At 41.0% G+C, this 16,610-nt stretch overlaps 2 protein-coding genes across 2 annotated transcripts; one reads left to right on the top strand and one right to left on the bottom strand.

Moving 5' to 3' along the window:
• Positions 1-2,366: 2,366 nt before the first annotated feature.
• LOC139117789 (kelch-like protein 41) lies at positions 2,367-6,862 on the top strand. The gene is made up of 2 exons (XM_070681042.1): positions 2,367-2,586; positions 3,559-6,862. Exon 2 carries the CDS (start codon positions 3,575-3,577, stop codon positions 5,864-5,866), a length of 2,292 nt encoding a protein of 763 aa, XP_070537143.1. The 5' UTR covers positions 2,367-2,586; positions 3,559-3,574; the 3' UTR covers positions 5,867-6,862.
• A 1,724-nt stretch (positions 6,863-8,586) lies between these two features.
• On the bottom strand, positions 8,587-16,485 carry LOC139116800 (ras-related and estrogen-regulated growth inhibitor-like). The gene is made up of 5 exons (XM_070679477.1): positions 16,250-16,485; positions 12,453-12,566; positions 11,800-11,856; positions 10,847-10,920; positions 8,587-10,355 (listed from the first exon to the last, which is right to left on the bottom strand). Exons 2-5 carry the CDS (start codon positions 12,529-12,531, stop codon positions 9,885-9,887), a joined length of 681 nt encoding a protein of 226 aa, XP_070535578.1. The 5' UTR covers positions 12,532-12,566; positions 16,250-16,485; the 3' UTR covers positions 8,587-9,884.
• Between the last annotated feature and the right edge of the window lie 125 nt (positions 16,486-16,610).

Raw genomic sequence — 16,610 nt, 5'->3', positions numbered from 1 at the left:
AGTTTTCAGCCATTGTGATGATCAAGAATAAAAAATCGGGGATCACCGTGCAAATTTTGGTACTAGAGAAACAAAAAACCCAAGATTTACCGATATTTAAAATTCAAAATGACCGCCATCATTGTGTTAGGGACTGGTCAGTTTCTTCATCCTGGGGGGCGTGGATTCATGGGGGGTCACCCTGTTTTCGACTTTTGTGATATGGGGTCACCATGTTTTAAATGCCCGAAGGGGGGTCAACGTGTTTTTGAATTTCGACATGGGCTTATACTTGCATTCTGCTAGCCACAAATATCATATTTCAGTTGCATTTTTCATCGCGCTCTTTGGGCGCGTAACTTAAATGATAATAAAACATATTTTTCAGCGCTCACTTTCGGCACGAAACTTTAATATATCAGACTTATATGTATATATATATATATATATATATATATATATATATATATATATATATTATATATATATATATATATATATATATTCCATCTTTTCGTTTACCTTTGTCGCGCACGGCCGCGGGGTCGCCCTGTTTTCGAAAGTTGGAATGGGGGGTCAGCTACCTTTTGACGTCAGCAAAAATAATCCATCGCCCCCCCCCCCCCCCCGCACCCAGGCCGAAGAAACTGACCAGTCCCTTAACCCCCTGGAAAAAAATTAAAATTTTCGATTTTCGAAAAAACTAAGCGGGTGAAAAGTTGTCTTACATCAAGAGCTTTAAAATGAATCCCACAAGTGATATATCAGAAAAGAATTGTAAAAGTTTGAGAGTCCGAATATCTGTCCAAGAGGCGCATTCTACCTTAAGTCGTATGTGCCTAATATATCAAGAGCTGTTCTCGTCTACAATACATGGGCAAACGAATTGACCCACTTAGGCTGCATTCACAAATGAATTCAAGGGGTATTGGATAGTATAGCGGACTTAATGGTTTGCATTGGGTTTAGGGGTGGGATCTGAAAATATTCACTTCGCTATTTATTAATGTCCAAAATCCGCAGTTTTTAAGATAATTCAATAATTATGAATGAATGAATGAATGAATGAATGAATGAATGACTGAATGAATGACACTGTAATGTCATCCCATAGCTCTAACGTTGAAAATATCAAATTCTGGAATCATTTTATAGCATTTCTTAATGACTTTTATTTTGAAAAAAAAAACAACTAAAGTATTATGAATACCGTTGAATTGTCCGAGGAAAATCCACAATTAGACCTTGTAAACGGGCACAGCAGCTGATAACTTTTTATAAATGTTTTTAATCGATGTTTCATCTACAATTTCTTACTATCTGCCTTTAGCATGCTGAAACACATTTATATTCAACGTGTCAACCGCTTAGTCCTTTCACCTGAACTTGACTTGCTGTATGGTTGCATTCACAGACATTGGCTAAGGCGGGGCGCTGGAGTAATCGCGATTGAAAACTTGACTCGTTTTAGATCTCCCTCAAAACTCTCAAAAGCATTTCAAATCTCACCCCTCTTTATGATCAACACGTTCAAATCCCTCAACATTATATGGCAAAAGATTTATTAATCCAACACTATAAAACTAACATTTCTAGGAAGTCTGTCTCTAACCAGGTCAATCTCTGTGAGGTTTCTAGTACACTTGACACCTTTGTGTCGTCACAAAGGGTCTCTTAGGTGTTCCCTTTGTTACGGTTTCGCGAAACAATGATTTTAAAACACTAAAACTTAATTCGCTATGTGAAATGAAAATTAGCTAATTATCATTTACTCTGTGCTAAGATTGTAACGGTCAAAGATGAAAATTCTTAGACTAAAGGTGCGAGCTTACTGATGAGTTTGTCTTCCTTTCCATTTTCATGGGGGATAGTGCGAGTTGTGTTTGTTTGTTTGGTTGCATGGTTGGTTGGCTGGGTTTATTGTCTGTAATTTTGACTGTGTTTGTCATCTGTTGATCTACTCCTAAAATAATGTCGGAATGCTCACTGTTCTACATGTCATCTCCGTAGTTTGCAGCAAATATCATTTCCTTCGCCTTCCAAGCTCCAAGTCAACGTCGTAAAAACAAGATTGAGAATACCAAATCCATTGTTGCCTTGGAAAGGGGACAAGGACAGTGGGTGTTTGTCACAGAAAGATGTCACTGTTATCATGGCGCCCTCTTTTCGTTTTCAACTCATGCATGGCCTTAGTATTCAGAAATTCTTTGCTCGTTTTATATCTTTTAATGGATACACAGTGGCTCATATATTTACGCACAGACAGTAGAACGGTTTTTATAAAGATTGATGATACATTTACCAATGTGGGCTCTGATTGGTGCACGCACCCTTTACGGCTTACGTGCAAAACACAGACACGGAGAATGCATTCAACCACAGCTTAAAGCTAACGCTACACTGACTATGCCATAAATTACACACTGGCACGTGACATGTTCGAGAAACCGCCATCACCAGTACATCACCTCGTCTGACTGAATATTTCGAAGATCTCTGCTTTGACGTGCGTTACGGTATGGTGCAATATTGCGAGTGCCAAACCACAAATCCGCACAGCAACGACAGTCCGCTTCAAGACGCTTGAACCAGTAATGTATATTTTGGGTGAGAAATGATCAATTTTATTATTTGTGCTTCTTACTGCACCGCTGTAGGAACTGACCACTGAGACCGTTTATGATTTAGTACATCTGTTGTATGCGATTATGCAAGGATCGCGCACTGAGAAATACCTGATGGAAAGTTCTATAAAAATATCAACCAATGATCGAAATACGAGAAGACAGTAAAATCAAACACCTCCTGTCGTTCAATATTTTTCAGTAAGCTGCATTGCCTTTAGAAAACGACAACGTCACGGCGTTGACACGGCAACAGAATGTGTTGTCTTCTGCCGGGCATAATGCCCCTTGTTGGTACTCATTAATAAGCTGATTAACCCACCATTTGTAAAATCTCTGACCAACACATTAAGACGTAAACTCTGTATCTTCATATGGTTTCTATGGACGTAAATTACCAAAAAAAAGTATGAACACACTGAACCGTGTCTAAAAATAGCAGAATACGATTACCATGGTTCAGCTATATTGCACTTGACCTTATCTCACTTTCGTTTCAAATACAAGACAAAATACGTTGGTATATTTTGACTTGTGCTATCACAATTGCGCTGCATCGCCTGTAACCGACACTGTCGTTGTCGAGTAGCCAGTTCCTGATTTTCTTCGTGTTTCCTGTTCGCATATTCTCTTTATTAAAGTGCGGTTTTTGAATCGAAGGGATTTCAAGTATCGCCTCGCTGTTCTCATTGTTCCCATATTTGATTTGAAGTGAGATACAAATTAATAGCAATCATATCCATCCGTTATATAAAACTCATAGATCAAGTCGTATTAGACAGTTGAAGTGAGATGTGAATTTATGTCCTCATTTGTCACGTTCACCATGACTTACAAAAGTATGGGTATGTTTACGAATATCATGTATACATCTATTTATTGAATTAAATTTACAAGCTATAGCGTGAGAAATCACAATGAAATCGTCACTGACATGTTTCTCGTTGATCTTCAGTCTAACAATTTCAGCAATGGGGACGTGTGAGTCGGCACAGAATTCCGTAACGGCTCCTCAAGATTTGAAACATCAGCAATGTTCCAATCAGGGCTCCCTTGCGCGATCAAGGGACGAGCTAACGACAGAGGCCACGTCGGCGGGCACATCCGGGAGCTCGAACGCGAAGGAGAAGGGCGCTGAAGACAGTATTGTGGGAAATGATGGAAATGGTTGCCATGGGAATCAAATCCACCATGCTAAGTATGTGTTTTCTGAGTTGAATAAGATGAGAAAGTGCGGACATTGTTCAGATGTGAAGATTGTGTGCCACGGGAATGTTTTTAATCTCCACAAGCTGGTCCTCTCGGCAAACAACGATTCTTTGAAGCGGGAGTTTTCCTCCACTGCAGGTGATCTGTCGCAGCGAGAGCCTGAAAGCACTCTGTCAGCATTCGAGGGAATAGATCCCGTAACCATGGAAACAATGCTTGGTTTGATGTATGCTAACGGCGAGACTCTCACTGAAGAGAAATTATGGCAGATACTCGTTAAATATCGCGAAATGCCTTTGTTTGTCTCATTTGCAACCCTTCTTCAATCCAATGTGCGGGATTCTATCGCTGCTGACAACGCGCCATTATTACTCGCTCAAATCGAGCGATTCCGAACAAATGGCACGATGATCGACATAGATGTTTTCGTCGATTCGCAAAAAATCGAATGTCATCGATGCATACTGGCTGCATGCAGCGGGTATTTTCTGAATCTCTTCAAATCTAATATGGAAGGCGCGAAAGACAGAACAGTACGCATCAGGGGAGTGGCGCCACAAATAATGACACTTCTCATAAATTTCGCCTACACAGGATTCCTTCCTGTGGATGAAGCCAACGTTCAAAGCCTACTCGCTGCTTCCAGGCGATTCCAGTTTAAAGAGGTCCAGCGGATCTGTGTTTCTTTTCTGGAGAGAAAACTATCAATCGAAAATTGCATAGATACGATGAGACTTGCTTCGAAGGAAAACGCTGTTATGTTAGCAGCAAGGGCAAAACAAATGGCGGTCACCAAATTCGAGGAGTTAACGGAGCGGCCTGCGTTTCTACGGCTTCATCCGTCTGAGTTGAAGGCCATACTTAGCGATGAGCTTCACGTTGATTCTGAAGAACGGGTATGTGATGCCGTCTTGAGATGGCTAAAATCGAACTTTTTGGCTGGAGGTAGGGAACGATCAGATGCCATCGAAGTCCTGGAATGCGTGAATTTAGGTCAGCTGTCAGATCATTACGTCAAGACTAAACTGTTGACAGACAGTTCAACAAAGACCATTTTCCGAAAGAGAGAATTTCAAAAGAAATACATCGAGAAATGCAAACATCCTAGGAGATACATCGAGAGCGTTGTTTTCCTCGGGGAATCTTCGGAAAAGACGTTTCGCAGTATAGTTTACGACCCATCGAAGAAGGCATGGTATGATATTCCTGAGCTACAAAACCTTCCAATTGAAGGAGTGACGTCAGACATAGCTGCCGCATTGTTCTGGCAGGGAGAATTATGGATAGTTGTGGGCGGACGTCACCATGTCATTTTCGATTTAAGTGAACGTGAGTGGTACACCAATTCTGGCATTTGTAGCAAGATCAGAAATAAATTTGATTTCGTTTCGGTTTCAGGACACGTTTACATTTTGGGAGGACAGCTTTCAGATGAAAACATCGAAGCTCACAAGACGGAATATTTGCTAGATGTTTATAGATATAATTCTGCCAGGGACATTTGGGAAGTCGCTGCACAGCTTCCTCAGCCCATATTTCCAAACTCTTCAGTCGAATGTAACGACAAAATCTTTGTCGTCTCCATCACGCACAGTGATATCAAAGGTAGGGGTAACCTGCACCAGTACAAACCGAAGAGCAACTCTTGGACGTTGGTGTCGCCCTTACCAGAAGAATGCTTCCCGTGCCAAGATGAAAACCAACCACACTGTAATGGATTGTCCGTCCATGCAATTTTTGGAAACATTTACCTGTATGTAGAAACTACAGGGTCCTTTCACCGATACGATACACAATCCAATAATTGGCACGCTCTACCGACAATGAACAAACTGAGAAAGGGACAGCAAAGTGTCGTCTGCATGGGTAAAATTTTAGTGTTCGGCGGTCGTGACATTACTTCCGCGTCTCCGGTGACAGAAATCGAGGCGTTCGACCCGATCCGAGAAGAATGGGAAGTTATCGACGAACTACCGCGAGATTTCCCGTTTGCAAGAGTAGACTCCGCCGTAACAGTTCCCAACAAACAACTGTGGAGGACGTACCTAACTTGATCATTTACAATCATGAGAATGCAAAGTCACAACTGCAACACTTATGCGATAATCAGATTAGGCCGAATCATATTATTTTATACTTTCCTTACATTTCTAAATGAGGTTTGAACTTGTGCGTGCATGTTCAACATACTTCCTGAATTACTGCGATTGCAATTATTTAGAGATTTTTAATAGTGATCAAAAGTAAAATATTCGACAGGTGTTTTAAGCTTTCTTTATTTATCACGATGGCTTTTATGAATTCCCATGACCAACTCGGAAAGCATTGGTACTTCAAACAATCAACAGTTTCCATGGTAACCGACGTAAAATGTTTCGTGGACGAATTATTACTGAATACTGCCTGCCAGTGTTTGAATTTGTGACTGTTGGCTATTGCATCAACTCTCTCAATTACTGTCTTGTTGAGAAATACATCTACTCCATTATCTCATCTTTTGACTCTTCTTTATTTTTATACAAAATAAGTGCAACACAAAATAAGATAGAATTCTACTTTCAGTGTGACAAAAATGTGTCCAAGCATGTAATGAAACAGTCCGAGATTTTCACCGAAATCAGTAGATAGCGTACAGAACTTCAAGGCTGGTAATAAGTTGATTTCACACCAGTGCTATAACTTTCAGAGGAAATAGGTGATACGTAATAGCCAATTTATATACAATAATTCATTCATCATGTTTTACCGGAGATAGGTACGAATAAGGTAGACGGGAAAGAAGACAGTGGCACCGCCGTAGTTGATAGCACTTTTAGTGTAGTAGAAGCACTATACAAGCGGCGGTGCAAAATCGCTATTAACTATGGCGATGCCTGTGGGTAGGGAGGTAGGTAGGTAGGTAGGTAGGTAGGTAGGTAGGTAGGTAGGTAGGTAGAGTGAATACCTAGACAGACGGACAGAGAGACTGACTGTGTGATTTATTGATGAATCATGGTATTATTATACCAATAGGCTTTCAGTTTACCGAAAATAAACTCGAATAAAGATTTTGACATCGTTTTATCCTTATGTTATTTTGAAAGTAACACCTTATGGCGATCAGCACCAACCTACAACCAATGGTAGCGCTCAAATAAAGATTAAACGCATCCGCCACGACTTGCGAAAATATTGGTGATTTTGCTCAATTTAGTAAAAGTTTGTCAGGTAACAATAATCTGTTACACAAGATACTCGGTACCTCTTCTTTAGACTGGAAGACTCACTCGTGTATTTGTTGGAGTTTGTGGAGACCAATACTCAACGGAATCTTTCTGTCAACCTGCTCTTGTACTGTCGAAGAGTGATACAAAGTAATATTTTGGCTCAAGCGATATAGATCATAATATCGCAAACATTTGTGAAACTTAGTTTTCTAATATAAAGTATCTCTTTGAGGGATGAAGCGGGAATATTTACAAGCCTTCCTTGCGTCAAGTCACTCTTTTTAGGAGCAGAGTACGCCACCACAGCCAGGATTGTGATAAACCACCTTCTTGTACCTTCGATGGAAGTCAATATTTTCGACGTTGGTGGCGATAACAAATGGCGATCAAGCCCAGAGTTCCTATCGGAAAGTGAGAGCAAATTTTCCACAGATTTAGTTGATGTAATTCTTAAAATTTTGCACTAGAAACAAAATCATAAAGTAACAAGATAGATAGCAGATGGAATCAAGGGTAAGGTTTATATAAGAATTGTTTATAAACTCAAATGGACATTATTTTTTAAATGCATACACTCAACGGAAACGATTACGACAAAATCGCGGCATTACCGAGATGCTGAAAAGCACTCGGCACATGATGGGGAAGCATATAATAAATGGTCATTACTTCAAAACAGAAAGACGGGAATTAGAAAGCATGTCATCGTGTTTTCTAACAATCAACCTAGTTTCGACAGTGTAGGGTGCGGAGGAACGGAGGGGGCATGGTCCCTCCACTTCCAAAACGCGGGGAGGGGAGCATAAGCTTCTGTTTGCCAACGACTGAACTTACAGTTACGGGTCCAACGCGTACAGAATTAACGGGAGTCTGATGTTTTGAGACAGCGCTATTTGTCATGGAAGTTTTGTGCGACTCGAGCGATTGCGAGAGAGTTGGTAATTTCCCGATCCCTTCATCCATATACATTTTGTCAAATTAATGTCCTTCAGCGAAAGTTTCTTAATTTTGAGAATCCGCTGCGTTCAAACATACAAATGACATCTTCAAGTATTCGATTTTCCAATTGGTGTCAAAAACAATAGTACATCATACTGTTTGCCTGATTATACAGCCAATGCCTATCCTTCTTCTTCTCCTCCTCTCTCTCTCTCTCTCTCTCTCTCTCTCTCTCTCTCTCTCTCTCTCTCTCTCTCTCTCTCTCTCTCTCTCTCTCTCTCTCTCTCTCTCTCTCTCTCTCTCTCTCTCTGTTCAGTATATATATACTGTGCTCAGTTGGTATTCATCGTCTGCTGTGAGATCGAATATATCTGTATAGCGCCATCAATGTTCAGATACATATAGCTTTCGTTTCCTGCATGTCTTCAAAGCCGACAGCGTTGGCCCAGCCACTCTTCGAAGTCCGTAAATGCAAAAGAGATTCAGGATTCTATGTCACAGTTAAAAGATTTAAGTCTCAGCAGCCCTACTTGTATATCAATAAATGCCTCGTCGTATGTACACAGCACTATTGTGTGTGATTTTTACTTCAAAACGTGCAAAATAAACAATGATATGACGACGTCATGTGGAATTCAATTGTAATCTTTATTTTTCTTGATAATTTTGTGAAAAGTGTCTTCATTTAAGTACAGAGAAGACTGAAGAAACAGGAGATATTTCACCCTACAGTTTCAACAGTCCTACAACTTACACAGGTGTCATTTTACAGTGTACAAAAGCACATCACGCCATGGGTAGACGAATTGACGTCATGAATAAAAAGACAAGATAAAATACATTGCAAGGTAAATGAAGTGATCGTTTTGTAAATGTTCGCTTTCGAAGACATAAAACGACAGAGTTGCATCATGGGAACATCAAGACTGTAAGTGTCTGGTGACAGAAAAGAAAATTTTACCTCTCAAGGCTGAGTTTTGTTGCGAAATCCGATTACCTATGACGTCAGGGCGATGTAATTTTCAATAAGCTTCTTATCGCTAGCTGAGAACATTCATCTGTCGTACTTGTATTCCTAATTAAGTTTAATTATGGCAAAATGATCACAGCAGCAATAATTCAAGTTGTAGATTTTTACCATCAATCGATATTTTAGCATCTATTTTCTTAAATTAGGTGGATGTATGATAGCAACTAAGGCATATATTTATTTTTAAATTATATATTAATTTACGGCGAATACATTAAATTACACTTATTTGCATGCACACAACTATCGTCATAAATTTAATAACATTCAAGGAATTATTAAACGTTGTAATTTTTTGTAACGACTTGAGCGGATAAAGAGTATTGTTGTCCGAGATAAGTTTGCTAGATAAAACTATCGTCATGAGTTCACCATCAAATCAAGTCCGACTTTCATCTATGAGAATTGTATAAATTTAACAAAGCTCGAGAGAAAGTCTTGCGGATGTCTCATGGGTGACATGACTGTTTCATGCTGTCTCTTGGCAGCATTTGCAATATTCATCGTTGGTATCTGGACTGTACTCTCGTTGGTATCACGCTTTCGGAGTCTTTACGGTGATGTTGAACGGACATCGCGTTTAGTCACAGCTAGCTCGCTGCATCACTACTCCACACCCCGAATGAACTCGGTCGGAGTCAGTTGCGTGCAAGCATGTCAAACTCCAGCGACGATTTCCTTCTACCATTTCATGGTATGACGTCACTTGGTCGGAGCCATCGTCTGGACCGGCGTGCAGGTCCAGGAGTCGGGTAGCCACGAAAACTTTGACCGTCTTCCACAGTCTTTCTTCACTGGAGCTACAGCTCGCGTTTTGAAGTCACACGAACGGCGCGTGGACAGGTCAATTCGTCGGAGATCCGAACAGTCCACGAAGGACCGAGTCTGTCCGAACAACTACGCCGTACACTCGGTTTTGGGGAGTGTACGGAAAGACGACGACCGTGTCACTATCTTTCGGTAATAATCCTTTTTAGTATTTTCTCTCTGTCCACGGAATGATACCGATCTGCTGATGATCTTCCACGGTTTCCTCGATGTCTTCATCTTCCTGTTACTTTCTTTGTGTGAAATGCAAGATCGGATCATGTCTTCGAAGATGAGTTTGATTCGGGTGATCTCGGTCGCTGCCGACGTTTCGTAGAAGCTCCACCCGCGCTGGTTCGCTACCGCCAGACCCTCCGAATGGGAGACTTGTCTGCCCTGGGCAAAGTCACATTTATTAGCTAGTACAACCACCGGCACGTTTTTGTTGCATCTGTCCAAAGTCTCGTGGAACTCCTGCGCCGCCTGAAAACTCTTTCGGTTTGTCGTTGAGTAGATGTACAGCACACCGTCTGCAGACTCGAGATACTTTTCAGTTTTATCCTGTGATTGAAAAAAGAGAGAAATGAAAGGTTTAGTATTCGTAACATTAGCGGTAGAATTCACGGGTGAAATGTGTGTTCAGTAATTATTACAACACTTCACATACCTAGTCTAGTCATTTCTGCGATTTCACAGAAACACTTAGCGGACGGCTGTGTATGAAAATATTGAAAGATCCGGCGCCAGGTCTGCACATTGTTTTCAAGTGGCAGACCTGGTTTTATAACTACCTTTTTCTTTGTGCAAAGGAATGGAATTCCAACAATGCGAGCCACAGAGAGCTAATGAAAAATTGTTCGTAAATACTCGAGGTTTGTCCGTTACCAATGGAAACACAAAGTATTTTCTCATGAAATGAAATTATCCTTCTCGGCGAAAGAATAAGCTCATTATTGCGGATTAAATCAAATTTATTATTTTACAGTTGTAACCCCGATTTCTGCAGGGCCTCCTTTGTGATTAGGGAAAAACAAGTGACGTCATCGCCGTACCTGATCTGCTGTGTCGAGTATCTCCAATTGGACTTTCTTCCCATCGATAGTGTCGCTTTTCTCATAGCAAAGCTCTGTAAACAAGTAATAAGAACTGTTATTAGCTAGGATGACATAAAAACATGAAATTATTCACTTTCTTGCAAAATAATTTGAAGATCGCTCATGCAGGTCATGTCGTGTGGCTACTTGCTGTTTTTAAACCAAGCGCATGGAAGTGAAGAATTAGTAATTTCATTGTATAGACCTACTTTTGGTGTATACCGTAATTGATATAGACAGGCGTATTTTGAGTAATTGCCCCTATAGTAAATGACAACATTCAATTAGCTGATGAATGCATAATCAGGGAGGGGGTTTAGCAGAACCAGAAACAATAGCTTTACTCTTTTGTCTTGTCACTTTGTAGCATCATGTCTTTGGTAACGGGGTGATTCAAACCATGGGAACCTTGTTAACACCACAATCAAGTCCCGACACAACGTTAACAGACAGTTGATATATTCAGAAAAACGCAGCGTTGGTGACAAAACACAACAAAGAGCGTCTTTTTTTGCTCCTCTCCACGGGACACTTATCGGATAACTTTCATCTTTTGCCGAATTGTATTCCTTTCAAAGAAACAGGAACCATTTTCCGTAGCTACAAATTACCTCTTTAGATCCGAACAGCTGTGCAACGGCTAATATCTCTCAACGTGACCTTTGATTAATTCAGCGCTTGAGAAGCCCTAATTCGACCATGAAAATGACCTTTCGCATGAGACCTTCAAAAATTTCTTTTGAATCAGATGCACAATAGAATAACAAGCGACGGTGTCCTTGGAACTTTAAAATTTGAACGAGTATATAAACCTTGTTCTGTTCAAAATCTCATTGTTAAATATTTAATATCATTATATTTGTCATGGCCATAGTAAATGCAGAATTAAGACATGAGAAGCAAACACTCACCTAGTTTTGATGCGTATTCGTGGAGGTATCTACCACACAGGTATCTCACGGCAATGGCTATTCAGGAAAAAATGAAAGAATGCAAGGTCAAAACACAGAAGCCTGGGCTTTCTCTCTGATGAAATCAAAATTCCTGACTCATATGTCCGTATCAGCGGAATCTAAAGTGTTCGAGGAAATTATTACTCATTTAAGGGTTTGAAGTCTTCCCATATACTTTTTTGCTGTTATCGATTTGCTTCAAATAAGTCAACACCAATAGGAGAATTTTGTTGTCCAATGTATGAAGGTACATGTAGCGAATTTCATAACAGCGTAATACAAAGGGGTATGTATTTTTTTGAACACCACGGGTTTGAAATTACATTGCCGAGTGTCTATGCTGATTTGGAAAGGACTTGAAATTACATTGCCGAGTGTCTATGCTGATTTGGAAATGACTCTTTAAAAAGCTAGTGAGTCTGTAGATTCCATCCAGCCATACATTGATATGATTCCTTCATCATGAAATATGTTTGAAATGTCCCTTTTGAGAAACAAAGGTGCGCATAGCGATGGTTTCTGTACATGTTTTCGTTCATGTAGACGAAATTTGCTTTGAAGTCGAATGAATGTCAAAATTCATAAAATTTAAAAAAGGACGAAAAACCTACCTGTTTTACCAACGCCACTTTGTCCTAGAAGTACTATTCTACAATGGTTTGAAGCTTTGTCCATCTTTAAGTTGGTCATTCTCAGGCCTGTCCGGGAGCTTGGCTTCCAAGTACCTGTCGTCGAGAACGCTAAGTGTTATCTGAAGGGTCACACATACTTGGGCTAGGGGTAAATACATGGGCCAAACAATGAATCTAATCCGGTTAAAGAAATATTGACTCTTACATGCTAATTAATGCAAACTTGCCGGTACACTGGCAAATCAGCCCACTCGTGGTTACATAAGAGGAACTCGCCACCAATGTTTTCGATTGACACATTGTACGGGTGTTTTTGTACGATGGGCGGCGCACCGTTGCAATGGCCGCAACGTGTGCCAACCGCCAGGAAACCGTGAAAACGACTTCGTCCATTAAATACAATGGACTTTAAATTTTATGTTGAGGAAGCGCTAAAGTGTTCCTTTTCAGATAGAAGCAGGCAAATTTTAAAAAACACAATATCGCCAATTAGCGAGCAAGAAGCCCAAGGTTTTCCATGTTGATTGGGAGCAAGTGGATGTTGTGTTGAATTCACCGGCCTTCCTGTACATTTTCTCGAAAACAAAAATCCGGAGGCTATGAACTCGAGGCGCATTCCTGTTTTTGTATTTCTGTTAAATGAGGCGAAATGAAAAGGTAAAGATTCTGCCTCAGGTGATAGTTTGTTGCTTCTGCAGAGATTTTGAAAACTTTTCTGTTAAAGGCGAGCTCGACCCCAAAAATTCCATAGTTTGGCCTATAGTACAATAGCTGATGGGAGGGGTAGGACTGTATTTAATGGGAAAATATGTTGATTGTGGCATCAAAGGGCAGAATGGATCGGAATGTCCATCCCTCAGTGGAATAGTGAAATGTCCCCATGGCTGCTGCAACTGCTGATCATCACCATCACGGGGTTCAATATCCTATGCAAACAAACCGTGCAGGTGAACAAATGGCCGTATCAGCGGTGTGCACGTGTTCAGTCAACGGTCACTTGATTAGATCATGGAGGTAGCAGCGCGACCGTCTCCATGATCAGATCCGTCTTGGCGAATTCAGTGAAATTTCCCGTATTCAACGTGCAGGCGAGACCAAGGCATCTGACAATTTGCCATCTCGTGGTCTAGAAACAGAAATTACTCCGTTTTTTGTTGGGTTTTTTTTTGTTTTTTTGTTTTTTTTTTGGGGGGGGGGGTTACATGTACAGTTATACGAAAGAATTTCAAATTCAGCAATGTTTCAAGAAATAATTTCACCCATAGACTACATATATTACAGGCATCGAGAAACATCGCCAACAGGAATCAAAGATACCAACTATAGCGCAATGATCACAGCCCGGCCGCCAGATGTTCACATGATGTTGAAGCAGACACAGTATCACACGTGTCCATGGATAGCGGTCCTGATCAAATATACTCCAGGTAGACCATGATTGCAAAAGATTATACCACATTTCAGACCACGATAAGATTCTACATCCTCCTCGTAACGCTAACAATACGGTACAAATTGTTGGTCACTTTGTATACTATATAATTACAGGCAGGGTGCCGACGGTAAATGCGACCCGACACTTTCTATTCTTACACTCTGTTCAAGCGCGATTCTTCATCATTCAACCAGACGAAACTTGTCTGGAGCATTTTTGCTGCTGTCGATGAGCGTCGAATGTCGGGCAGTTTTCAACAAAAAGTACTTTGAAATTACACATTGAACGATGGGAAGGCCGGTGAAAACAGAGCGTAGCGATGGAGGGATTCTCTGTTCAGTTTGTGTGGTTCGCTCTGCGGTTAATGTCTGCTCAGTTTCACGCTCAAATACACAAGGGCAGACACCTTATGTAAGGTTTGTCCCTGATTTCGAACCTATCGTTAGCGGTAAGGAAATGTAACAGTCTCGAAGACAGGTATTTGGTTATCAGAGCGGGGCATTACTTTGTCAGCGGGCAGTGAGGGCTTTTCTAGCCGGTGAAGTGGCCAAACTCGACGCATATAATCCTCGTGACTCACCTGTAAAGCAAACCCCTTCCCCTTACTATTTATTTTTTAGCGCGCTCTATTCTGAACACCGGGTGTTCAAGATCAGGTCACAGTTTGAATTTACTCAGGTGACCCTTGAGTACATGCTTCAACACTTTCATCTGTATATGCAACAGACCGAGGAGAGACGTGGCATGACGCCGTTGTGTGTGGCGACTTGTATCACACCAGGTAAGACAAAACCGACGCGACATGTCAATTGCAAACAACGGTGGAACGGCCTGCACGTTTCAATTCAAGCGCGGATTGCGTATCGTCAATGATCGGCCAGGTCTTAGCGCTGGGCCACAACCGTGACAACGTAGCACGTGCACGTAGGCCTACAGTCTAGTTTGGAAGGGCAGAGGTCCGGCCTGGCAGGCACTGCTTTAGAAACGGCTGCCCGTTATATTTGTATTTAATCCCAGTGGTTTTACATTCGCAGTAGAACAAACAAAGTTAGCAATATATTAGTATTTGGGGTAAGGTTACGCGAATCTGACCCGGAAGCTAGGCTTTATAGCATTTACATACATCAGTATATCACCTATTACCGCAGTAAAAGCCTTCATAACTTGATTGTTTGTACCAGACAAATTCAGATTCCCTTACCCTGGATCCATTACGGAAATGTCATTTCAGGCTGGATTCAATCTCGTCTAACTACCTTTGTGAGTCCATAAAACTTTAAATTTATTCATTTCCAACGGTGCGTTCTCCCTGCTATTTCCGCTCACTGTTATATTAAAAGTTTTTGGTCAATTCTACCCTCGGGTGATATTTTACACCTCATTACATGACCGCAGATAGAGATCTATCCATAACGCACGTGCCGTTCGAGTTCCCTGCTATGACGGCTCGTAACCCACATTCTAGTCCAGCCGGCGACTCTGAGAGGTATTCGCCGAGGGAAAAAAACAAAGTAATAAATTTGCAGAGCGTTTCAAGTGGGTTATTATTATTTATTAGCATCTGGTGTCTTTGCAGTGTTTTGAGGAGATTTTCAGAAATGAGCGTCATGCCGTCAGTGTGCTTTGACTATCCCTTCGTTATTGCGAACTCGTTGCTTGTTTACTGCGTCTTCAGTAGTTGGAATGTACAATTAGAAACTGCTGACTCAGATAATTATATTCTATTTCCGTATTTGTGTTACTTCACTTTTGTCGTGATTTCGTCATTGAATCTGCATTCGATATTTAAGATGTAATCTTAAAAACTATAAAAGATTGTGTTTTTATAAAGAAAGTTCAAAATTCAACCATTTGATCATTTTCATCGTTTATTTTAAATCGGACTTCTCTCTTGCACTCCTAATTATACTAAGGGATGAGCAATTAGCATATCTTGAGATGCCAGTACTGTAGATATTAAAAATCTAATCACGGTATACTGATCCCTGGACCGCGAACGTCCCGACCCGTTGTCATCTTCCGAACGCACCGTCTGTACACTAACTGTGATCATTTGCCCTATTACAAACATAAAGGAACCGGTCGGTTCAGTAGCTCACTGCAATGAAACTTGCCTTAGAACATTCGATAACATCTGATGACGGAACCTTTAATTGGAAACAATTTGATCAGGACATTGGTAATTAAGTGACAATGGCTGATGGTGGGAATACATTTGCCGAAGTGAACAAGAATACTACCGTGAGATAAAGTAACTCAGGTAGTAGATATCCACCACAGTATGTACACCAAATTTAAAAGCAAAGCTGAGAACTTTTTGGGAAGAAAATGGAAAACTCACCTTCAAAAAGTAACGACCTCTCCGCCGATAAATTTCTCACGGCTCGAATAGTTTGTTGATTGTCGGTTTTAAAGTCCCAAAGAGCGTGAAATCTTTCTGGCTTGCTGTCACAGCTGTCCCGCAATGATCTTGTGAAATAGCACACACGAAAGTTGGATTTTAGATGTAGAGCTATGTCTGCGTTGTACTCATGTCAGAGTCAACCTTGTTTGTGGCTGGGTACCGGATCAGCAACTGTCCCTTATATGTACCTGATAACGATACGTATATGGACATAAATCGCCCCTGTGCAAACAGGCAGCTGCCGGGTAACCATGGCGGCGTTGCTATGGCACCGACACGGCGCGGTTGTCCTTCGGGA

Source organism: Ptychodera flava, chromosome 18, assembly GCF_041260155.1.
Source record: "Ptychodera flava strain L36383 chromosome 18, AS_Pfla_20210202, whole genome shotgun sequence".
NCBI lineage: Eukaryota > Metazoa > Hemichordata > Enteropneusta > Ptychoderidae > Ptychodera > Ptychodera flava.
The sequence above is the reverse complement of the archived record's forward strand: the minus strand, read 5'-3'. Positions and strand labels throughout refer to the sequence as shown.

Excerpts from the sequence above, each read along its gene's own strand:
- LOC139117789 (XM_070681042.1), top strand. The coding sequence starts at position 3,575 with ATGGGGACGTGTGAGTCGGCACAGAATTCCGTAACGGCTCCTCAAGAT.
- LOC139116800 (XM_070679477.1), bottom strand. The coding sequence starts at position 12,531 with ATGACCAACTTAAAGATGGACAAAGCTTCAAACCATTGTAGAATAGTA. Across the intron at positions 11,857-12,452 it reads AAGTGGCGTTGGTAAAACAG|CCATTGCCGTGAGATACCTG; the intron begins GTAGGTTTTTCG and ends TTTCCTGAATAG. Across the intron at positions 10,921-11,799 it reads CGAATACGCATCAAAACTAG|AGCTTTGCTATGAGAAAAGC; the intron begins GTGAGTGTTTGC and ends ACTTGTTTACAG.